Source organism: Balaenoptera physalus (genome assembly GCF_965194825.1).
Source record: "Balaenoptera physalus genome assembly, chromosome: 2".
In the NCBI taxonomy this organism is placed as follows: domain Eukaryota; kingdom Metazoa; phylum Chordata; class Mammalia; order Artiodactyla; family Balaenopteridae; genus Balaenoptera; species Balaenoptera physalus.
Window position 1 is genome coordinate 42,708,585 of NC_138883.1, and position 10,742 is coordinate 42,719,326.

At 47.5% G+C, this 10,742-nt stretch overlaps 1 protein-coding gene across 2 annotated transcripts; it reads right to left on the reverse strand.

Moving 5' to 3' along the window:
- Positions 1 to 443: 443 nt before the first annotated feature.
- DACT1 (dishevelled binding antagonist of beta catenin 1) lies at positions 444 to 10,555 on the reverse strand. 2 transcript variants are annotated; one of them, XM_082450373.1, is made up of 4 exons: positions 9,870 to 10,555; positions 7,547 to 7,679; positions 6,305 to 6,460; positions 444 to 3,495 (listed from the first exon to the last, which is right to left on the reverse strand). In XM_082450373.1, exons 1-4 carry the CDS (start codon positions 10,212 to 10,214, stop codon positions 1,595 to 1,597), a joined length of 2,535 nt encoding a protein of 844 aa, XP_082306499.1. In that variant the 5' UTR covers positions 10,215 to 10,555; the 3' UTR covers positions 444 to 1,594. The 2 variants fall into 2 exon arrangements, with proteins under 2 accessions (XP_082306499.1, XP_082306500.1); XM_082450374.1 differs by having other exon boundaries at positions 444 to 3,384; positions 9,870 to 10,553.
- Between the last annotated feature and the right edge of the window lie 187 nt (positions 10,556 to 10,742).

Consider the following 10,742-nt stretch of genomic DNA (forward strand, 5'->3'; position numbering starts at 1 on the left):
AACCAGCAATATGGTTTAATCTAATATATATCAATACATAAAGAGTGTTAAAGCAAGCATGGCAAAATGTTAACAATTGTTGAATCTAGGTGATGGCTGTACAGGTGTTTATTGTACTATCCTTTCAACTTTTCCATGTTGAAAGTTTTTCATACTTAAGACTTTGAGGGAGAGAGGGGAAGTCTTCTCAGAAATATTTTCCTTAGAAGAGACCTATCAAATGTACCTTAAATTTTAAAGAAGCACCTTAACCATTCTAAAGAAGTAGCTTGCTTTTCCTCATTTGTTTATTCACCATCCATTCCAACACTCCTAAAATCTGCCTTAATTATTGCAAATAATATTCTAATGCTAGAACAGGCCTAATATAAATCCCACAATAATCAGTACAAGATTTATAGGTGTAAACATCTGGTTTTATACCCAAATAACAAACTTAACATCAGTAAAACAAATCGTTTATTACAGCATATAATGCGTTATATTAAATTTACACAAAGATATATAAAAACACATACTGTTTATATCATACAGTCATTTAACATCAACAGGAATATCAAAACAAATACTACTCATGCACAAAACATGCATATACTGGTATAAAAAAAGGAATTTTACACAATACTGTTTACCAAAAAAAATTTTTTTTTTTTTTAAAAAGCCCTTCCAAACAGGGTCAGTGGTCCAATCTGGACTGGATTGCACTAATACGTTTGGGCTAATGCTTAGGTGGCACAGTGCTACGCGAGCAGTTCTGAGCTTGGAGTCGTACCCAAGGGTTATTTCACTAGGAGTGAATTTCTCTGTACCCGATGACCAAAATGTTCTCCCAAAGGCAAGTCTCCAAGGGAGGAATGGTTGGATCTGCTGCAAATTAGGGAGGAGGAGAAAGGCATCAACGTTGGGTAAATGGCCCTAGAAGGGGTTACTGTAACCAGGGCCTAGGCACCAAGTGTGGCAAAGGTTTTAGTGAATCCTTTTAAGGTATTACCAGCCTCCCTATCCAGGTCACCTCTCTGGATGTAGGGTCTGGTCTTCAAGTTCTGAGTCCAGTAAACCAAAGAGTTCTGAGGAGAATACAGAATGGGGACACATCCGAGAAAAGAAGAGTATATAGAAAACTACAGAAAACCATGACTGCCCCTTGTATCTACCTCACACAATTGTATGTGATACCCCCAACAGGAAAACCCTCCTGGAGACGCTGCCCTAAAGAACCAAAGAAGCAAATGTATGTCCTAAAATTCCATCCACCTGACCTCCAGATCAAAAGGTCTCATCCCATTAACACTTGAACATCAAAACCTGTGCCTTCACAGATGCTCACAAAATGTCAAATAAAAACCATCTGATACCACAAAAGTCACTATCACCACCATTTGAAACTCAATATTCACTTCTAACCAGCAAAGACATTCTTTACCTTCCACTAAAGGCACTAGCGTCCATACTTGACGAAGATGAGACATAATTCACCTCGGTTTTATCTAAACCAAAGGAAAGCATTCCATGGGATTATTACGCACAAAACAGTAAGACGCCGCCGTTTCTTCGGGAACTAGAAAAACCCCACTTTCTACACCAAGGATGTTACTCAAACGGTCGTCATCAGTTTCAAAGAGCCAGACCGAAAGCGCAGGATCTTCTTCTTGAGGTTGTGTGAAGCCTTAATTTTGACGAAGGTTTTGGTGGGGTTGTGGCGAAGGTCCGGGGCCGGGACCGGCTGCAGAGGGAGAGTCTGGACAAACTGGGACCAAATCAATCCTCCGCTCTCCTCGGAGTCGCTGGTGCTGGTGCTGTCGCCCACGAACTCGCCCTCGCTCACGCTGGACTCGCTGTCGCCGAAGCAGTTCGTGGTATAGTTGCTGCGCTCGTCCTCGCTCGTGTCCAGCACGGTGGAGTGGAACAGAGACTCGCACTCGGCCGAGTACTCGGAGTCGCTGGCCGCGTACGCGTAGGGGCTGGCATAGGGCAGCGGCCCGGCCGCGAACAGCCCCGCGGGCTCCCGGCGGCCCCGCCGCGCGCGCCGTAGCGCCTCCTCGTAGGACACCTCGGCGGCCGACCTCCACCGCCGCGAGTCGGTGCGCTTGTGCTTGGGCTTGGCCACCACCGCCTCCCGGCCGTGGCCGTGGCCGTGGCCGCGGCTCCCCGCCCGGTGGCCCGTCCCCAGCGGCCGGCTGGGCGGTCCCGCGTCGGGCTGGCCGCCCCCGCCCCGCCGCCCCTTGGCCGGGGCTCTCCGGAGTTTCTTATTTGTATCCGCGTCATCGGGGAACCGACACTTCTTGCCAGCCGCCCGGCCTTTCTCCCTCACGGCGGGCAGCGCGCTCTCCGGCCCGTGGACGGCCGGGGCCCGGGGCTTCAGGGTGGAGCCCCTCGGGGCAGCCGCGGGCCGCGTACCCCGGGGCGGCCTGACGCCGGGCGGCTGCGCCAGGACCGGCGGCGCCTTCCCCAGAGACCCTTCCTCCAGGCTCTGAGAAGAAGAGCCCTCGCTTCTGAAATCCAGGGCGGGCCGCTCTTCCACCGGGAAAGCGGGAGACAGCAGAGCCGAAGCGGCGGGAGGGGGCGCCGCCGTAGGGAGAGCCGGCAGGCTGTTTTTCTGTGGCACCTTTTTCAGTGGCTGGACCACCTTGTTCTCTTGCAGCGAGGCGGGGACCCTCCCGGGGCTCTCTTTTGGGGAGGCAGCTGGGATCTGCCCGCTTTCCTTAGGAGACTCCCCTGCCCCAGCAGGGGGACACCTGGCAAGTTCCTGGGAGGCTGGCTTGGCATTTTTGGGCAGATGCTTACCTGGAAGTTCAGTGGCAGCGCCTGGGGAGATGCCCTCAGGCGCGGGCAACCTCTTGCTTTCCAGTGGTTCTGGCTTTGATTCTTTTGACCACTGTTTCAGTGGAGACAACGTCCCATTGTCCAAAGAGGGGATCCCGCCAGAGGGCAAAGGCACCTGTTTAGAATTCTTAAGGTTCCCACTGTTGCCCTGTGAGACGGCCGCAGTCACTCTGACACAAACGCTCCCATTCCTCAGAAGCCCCTTGGTGGGGTCAGCGTTCACACTGGTTCTCGGCTTGTTGGTCCTTACAGGGTGTGTTTTTTTCTGGACCAGGCTCAGAATGTAACCATCCATTTTCTTACTCGATGAAGGATGGGGAGCAGACCACAGACTGCTTGGAGAGGGTAAGGAAGTGTCCGTCTTGACGGCATCCAGCTCAGATCCGACACAAATGTCGTTGGCATGGCTACCGAGCCTCTCGTCTTCCCTCAGGGGATTGCCGGTCAGGCAAAGGAGAAACATTGGGCTCTGCACGGCCACAGCATGAAGCGGACTGGGGTAGCGATACACATCATTCCCGTTTTTAGACACCAGATCACACTGGTACTTGGGATTCACATCTGCAATGACACCAAGGGAATTAGACTGTGATGTGGAGGGGGAACGGCCAACTGCCCCTGAGGCCTGGTCTTCACAGTGGCCTTCTTTATATTCCAACCATCCTATGAGATCTGAAAAACATTTAAAGGTACACTCTGAAGAAATGAATTGGTGTCAGCACCATCTCGACTCTGGCCAGTTTCTACGAAGACAAATTCACGGGTAGAGGGAGAATGCCAAAGAATCAACAAATACTCCACAAGCTATTCTACTATTTCACATACAGTTCACACTACTGGGTGATGGAAAAATAATTAACAAAGGAATTTTTAACAAGCTATAACTCTGAAGGAAAAATATTCAGTCATTAAAAATGCTTTCAAACTATTGAATAATATGGGGAAAACACTTTAAAGTGGAGTGAAAATCATAATACCAGACTATTGATTATAGTTTTATTAAGACTGGATATATTCAAAGAAAAAAGTCTGAAATGAAGCACACCAAGATGCTAATGAAGCACGAGCATCTCAATGTGCTGGGAAAGCAAGTAATGTTTACTTTCTTCATTTTCTATTTTCTAAATTTTCAGTAAATATGTACTGCATTATACATATATTGCAGTATATTGCAATATTTCCAGTATATTATATTACTGGAAAAATAAATGTTTTTTGAGTCATTCTTTCGTTCTTTCTCTAGGCCACTCTCCTTTCTGTGTTCTATTCCTGGTTTCCCTTTAAAATACTTCAGATAAACTATACTCTCTACGGGCTTCCTCCTCATTTTTTTTTTTTTTTTTAGACCTAATTCTTAATATGTGTTCTTGTATAACTGTCAATTGAAAGGTCAGGGTAACTAATCAAATTTCAATAGAGACTAATTAAATTTAAATAATAATCACCCTATGTTTTCAATAGTGACACTAAAAAATAAAGTACAATATTTTAGGAGGGAATTCTTGATGATGTTTTAAAAGATTGAGTAGTCGTATTAATGAATAAATTTCCCACATCTCAAAAATGTAGATGCCAAAATACAATGACATCAAGCTTTCTTGCTTAATTAAATGATTTTGCTCTCTTGTCTTGGCATACATTATAAATATCACATCCCTTGAATGACCTTTAGTTAGAGAAAATCAAAGGTTTTGTCACTATTTAATTTGTTGTCCATTATAATTATATTTATTCACTCAAATATTGAAAACCCACTACATGCTAGGTTCTATGTTAATTGTTAATTTAAGGGAAAGCTCCATGAATTCCAATGACAATTAGCAGTTGGGGGGGGCGGGGAAGGGGGGGGAATACAGCCTAGACCCAGAAATGATATGATTCATGTGTAAACAAAAGATTATTGTAAAATAAATGTGCCATGTCCCCAATCCCACCTCCACTGCCAATAAATAGCTTGTTTTAAGAAGGGGAAGCCTCTCTAGCTAATATCCTTGCCCATCCCTCCTCACTACCCCAAGGCCTATCCTTGTCTTACTTTAAGCCACATTTACCTACACGACATCTTTCATCTCTTTTTCCTCCATAAAGTTAAGGAACAAGACAGGCATCCCAGCCGACAAGGGCCAGCCCAACTGTCTCAATTATGTGAAGATGTGGCATTTGGGATAGCAGGAGTCTGTCTTTTAGGAAAACCTATACCAAAGTACCTTTAATAGGTTTACAAAATTTCCCTCTGAAACCAGATCTGCAGAGTGAAAGGGAGCAATTACCAATGAACTTGAGGCCCAGATACTCTAGGTAACACAGATTTGTGCTTCGCCAAACGTTTGCTGCTAACAACACACACTGTACAAAGGCAGCAGCCAATTAGCAGCCTCAGTTGTTTAGTGTTATGTTTGCATTGCCTGGACCTCAGAAATTCAACCTTTTACCCAAGTGGGCAACACATACAAACCAAGGGTGCAGTGACTTGTGCCAGGACCCACAGCTCCTCTAACTTCCATATTTTCTCTGATCTTCTGAGGAATCGTACTAAAGCAGAACTAAGGAAGGTGTCCCGAGTTTCAGCAACAACTCTGCCATTCAGCAAATGAGAAGCCTCCGACAAAGGCATATAAAACCAAATTCCTCCTCTGTTCGTTGAGAAGGTTGAACACAATTTCTGGATTCCCTTGGTGTGGTGGAAACACATGGACCTGGCAGATAGTCCTGAGCTTGAACCCTGCCTCTGTCACTTACTCTCTATATAACCTTAAGCAACTTACCTAACCTAACCTCACCAGGCCTCATTTTTCTGATACATAAAATGGAGCTAAGAACCCTTGCACCTTGCAGAATTGTCGGGAGGATTCAAAGCAGGTAAATGTATGCAGAGCACACAGCAGTGTGTGACACACAGTGGAAATACAGAAACTCTTCCTGTACCAACAATGGCATGATTCTCTCTAGAGGTCACTGCAAGAATAGCCCAAAATGGGGAACATGGTCTAGGGGATCTCACCCTATCCACCTGCTAAAAGAAGAGAGATGCCATCATGCAAGGCATTCTGGAGAACAGGGAGGGGCCACTGCTACCAGAAGTGCCAAGCAGCTCTTAGCCAGGCTGACAGATATATTTAACTTAATGTAAGCTTTAGCTTTAAATGATTAAAAGAAGAAGAAAACAGATCCAAAGTAATTCTGAAAAGAAAATGCAAACAACTGAACAGCAGAAGCTCAAAAACAGAGCTCAAGACCTATAATATTGGGACAGGATTTCTAAAAATAAGCTGTCTTGCTATCATCAGAATATAAAGCCAGGTGATACCCAAAGAGGACTGGAATAGTGGTGATCTTGATTCTAGATGCAACGATGGCACTAAATGCAGAAAGCTGATGAAATTCTCTGAGCCTTTGTTTTTCATCAGTAGAAGCTAGACAACCTTTAAAGACCTTTGACCCCTTCCAATTAAAAATGTCTATCAATTGTAAAAAGTCTTACCTGCAGATTTGGGGCAACCATCTGAGATAGTCAAGGTTGCTTCCAAGGGGCTGCAAAAACAGGTGCTGGAATGACAACTGGATAAACACTCACTAAAGACGGAGTTCGAGGAATTGGAAAGGGATCCCGAAGCCCCATCACTCAGTTCATAAAACCCTACAAATAAAAAACACCATTTGGGATTACGATCATATCAAGCAATAACACACATTTGTGCCTAAAAGGAAAAGCGGTAATCATGTAGAAAAGGTAGGAAAGGGAGAGTATGAGAGGGAGGGGCACCAATTTTGGTTCACGAGATTTAGTGTCCTGACTTTATGGTTTCATTTCCAGCAATCTTTGGAAAAAGGCAAAGAGCCCATAACTATGGGTATGTTTCAAAGCTGAGAGTACCCTCACTCTCAAACTGACCTTACTCCTAGACCCCACCTTTAAAGATGTGCAAAGAAAGAGACTTAGATCTGTCAAACTTCAACTTTTTCACAAACATTTCAGAAAGAATAACTTGAAGAGAAAAACAAATCTATTTAAGTAGCCAAATGGTTTAAAAGAAAAAAAGAACAAACTTTTGAAGTGGTCTCAGGAAGCTGAAGTGTGACTAATTTTCTAGCCCAGTTCTGACTTTCTCAAGTTTCAAAGGAGAAGCATTCTTCCAGAAATCTGAATAGAAGCTTTTATTTTTAAACTCAGGAGACTTCAGTCAGATCAATCTCATTATTAAAAATTTTGTTGTCTAACGAACTTATCTACAAAACAGAAACAGCCTCACAGACATAGAGAACAGACTTGTGGTTGCCAAGGGGGAGGGGGTGGGGGGAGGGATGGATTGGGAATTTGGGATTGGCAAATGCTAACTATTATATAGAGAATGGATAAACAATAAGGTCCTACTGTATAGCACAGGGAACTATATTCAATATCCTGTGATAAACCCTAATGGAAAAGAATATGAAAAAGAATGTATATATACATATTACTGAATCACTTTGCTGTACAGTAGAAATTAAGACAACATTGTAAATCAACTATACTTCAACAAAACAAATTTTTTAAAAAATTTGTTTTCTGATTTTGTTTCCCTCTTATGCAACTGAATGGCAGACTTCTCTTGTTTTGTTTTGTTTTATTCTCTCTGCACTGGAAACAAACTCCACTGCCATTTGCAGGTCTGGGAACGCTAAGCACAGGGGGCCAAGGCACAACTCATGACCGCAGAATTCCTGCTTGTGCTCCCACACTCACCTGAGCTGGGGCGGCTGTCTGTCTCCAGGTGCTCTTCAGATGTCTTTTCCACATCCAGTCTCAGGTCACTTATCTGCTTGTCGAGTTCCTGCAACTGGTTCAACAAACCAGCATCTCTTCTCCTCAAACAATTCTGATTAGGAAGAAAGGGAGAAAGGAAAAACAAACACATTTTGGTGACAAAGAACCAGAAAGTCTGCTCTAAGTATTCCAATTACCATCTGAAGAGTTCCCTAAATCTTCCAAAACCAAAATTTTTACTGGATGACCTGAAATAAAGAAAAACTTCAATAATATGTCCTACCTTGAATTCCACTTTCTCACATTTTGTGGCGATATAGTTTCTTCATAAAAACAAGACTTGCTTTTAGTTTCAACTAATATATATATATATATATAAAAACTTACTTTTTATAGGTGAGAAAAACCCACTGAGATTTTTCAAAAAACCTCTGTGTACAGCCAATTTTTTACAGAACAGTACTTCACTGTAGACTCTTTAATTTGAAGTCAGAGTATAACAGATTTCCTACAATACACTATAATCTTACTTAGGTGAGATTTTCTGGCCAAATGTCCTGCAGAGTTTTGTTTTCTATTAGTTGCTTTGTGGGGTTTAATCAGTCTTAGGACCTTTGAAAGTGAGAAACTAATACTAATAGCCAGTGCCAAGTATAATGTGAGCTGGCAGAATCCAAAACCCTCAAGGGAAGGTCCATCAAGATTTGAACTCAGCTCGGGTTTCCAAAGGTGACAGACCGTAGTGCTAACTCACACCGCCACCTAGTGCTTCCTATTGCTGGGGAAGCAAAAAAACAAAACTCAAAAGGCATCTGGTTCAAATCACAAATGCCAAGTCTACAAATGAAAACAGTACCACAAACACCGAGTGGACGGGAATTCTCCTGACATGCTGCCTTGCTCCCCTCCAGGGGTCAACAGGAATGCGCCACTCACAGTTGTGAGATTCATGAAGACAAGAAGGTGCTATTGTATAAGACAATGCACACAATGTCAATGACAGGCATAACCAGCAAGAATTGGCTCAGATCAGTGTCTGCTACCAAAAAACACAGCAAAATGCCAAAACAGAGGTATTGCACAAACCACCAGATACATATTGTACATCCTTACAAAACAGATGCATATGGATCTACCCCTCCTGTCTGTTCTTTGACTTAAAAAGCTTGGAGACATAACACGCTTGTTTGTTAGAATGAGTTCAGAAAAAATGAACCAAACAAGTCAAATCACTTTGATGCTCAAAAAAAGAGACAAATTCTCTGAAAAGAGGTAATACAAGAAAACACTTGACAAATAACCACACAGCATCACTCTGTTGGTAATCGTAGGAGGGACATTATCTAGCATGCGTCTAGTTTCAGATAGTATCACATGGTCAGATAAGGATTTTTTTTTTTCTCCTGTTTTCAAAACTACATTTTTGAGGTCACCGAAACAAAGCTGCCGCCATTACTCTGAGGCTGGGTCAAAAGCTGTTCATCAATACATTAAGCGCCGAAGTTCTTTTTCTTCCCCATTAATGAAGACGGCAGAGAATGTCTGAGACGCTGACACAAATCCAATAATAAATGCTCCCTGAGAGCAGGTTTTTCCCTTCGCCCACCTCCACCCCAAGTCACAGCGAGCAGTACATATAAAATATGAGGGGAGAGGGCACTTTCTCCAGGCAAATTTCCATCATTTGCATCGGTTTTAGCCGCCTTATACAAAAGGGCTTCTATCTTAAATTAAGCAGCAGCCCCGGCAAAAGCTGGCAGGCTGGGGAAAGCCTTGGGAGGGGCAGGTTCCCCGTGGCCGCCTCCGTGTAATCGTAAAATTCGGCATTGGACGGTCAACCGCGCCACAAGCCCCCTCCTCGGCTTTTGTCCCCTCTCGGCGGGAGGACATGAAGCCAAGAAGCTCCCCAAAGAAATGCTATTTTAAATGAGGCTTTGCAAACCTTCGGGGAGAGGGCACGCTTTCGTCTAACTGGAGAGTTTGAAGGTAACAACCAGGAGACTCCAAGAATTCCAAAGGCGGAGCAGGAGGGGAGAGCGGCCACCCCCGCCCGGCAGTCCGCGCGGGGCTACCAGCCCCTTACCTGACACAAAGCGGGCACACGCCGGGATCGCGTGGGCGTCGGTAGCCCACGCGCCGCGGGCGCCCTCGGGAACCCGGGTCAGGGGGTCACCGGGCGGGGATCCCGGGAAGCCAAAGGATTTCCCCAGTCAGAGGCACCCCAGCGCCCACCGCAGGCCACCTGCCCGACCCCCGGCCCGTCTGCAGGGACAGCCGTGCCCCACCTCCGGGCACGACCTACCAATTGCTTCCGCAGCAGCAAGATGTTCTCCTCCAAGAACTTCTCCTCCAGGCGGCTGCGCTGCGCCGCCTCCCCCGGCAGCTCCCCGGCGCGGGCTGCAGCTGCCCCCGCGCCCCCAGAGCTGCGCAGGGCGCCCCGGACCAGCAGCTCCTGGCGCTGGCGCAGGTACTCCAGCTCCGCCAGCCCGGCCAGCGTGGCCTCCTGCCGCTCGCGGGTGCGCTGCCGCTCCGTGTCCGCCTCGCCCTTCTCCCGCCAGCGCCCCTCGGGCTCCGCCGTGCGCTGCTCGCCCCGGACCGGCGCCGGCGGCTCCAGCTCCCTCGCCGTCCCGGCCGGACTCGGTTTCATGGCCCCCAACCCTGCAGCGCGCACCCGTCCCCGCAACCGGGCCGCCCGGGCGGAGGAGCGGGCGCTAGGGCTGCGGCCGCGGACTCATGCCTCCCGGCGGCTGGGGCGCGGCGGCAGGGGCGGAGACCCGGAGCGCTCGGAACCCGCGCGCGCGCGGCCGCGGGCTGCGGCCGTCCGGGACCGGGCGGCGCCGTCCGCTGTCGCCACGCGTCCCTCGCCGCGGCCCCGCAGCTGATAACGCCCTGCCCGGCGCTACGTCACGCGCGGCGGCCCGGCGAACCCCCGCCCGGCGCCCGCCTCCCCGCGCCGACCCCTCGGCTGCGAGGCCCGCTCCCCCCCCCCGTCTTCCCCCTCTAGTGTCAGGGGCGCCGCTCGCGCTCGGCGCCGGCCTCCTCCTCGCCGGGCCCTCCCCGCTCCTCCCTCTCTCCTCCCCCGCTCTTCCCGCGGGCCTCCTCGCCCCCTTTTCGGGTTTACAGCACCCAGTTTTTGCCTCGCTCCTTATTGGTTCTTTTCCCTCGCACAAAGCAA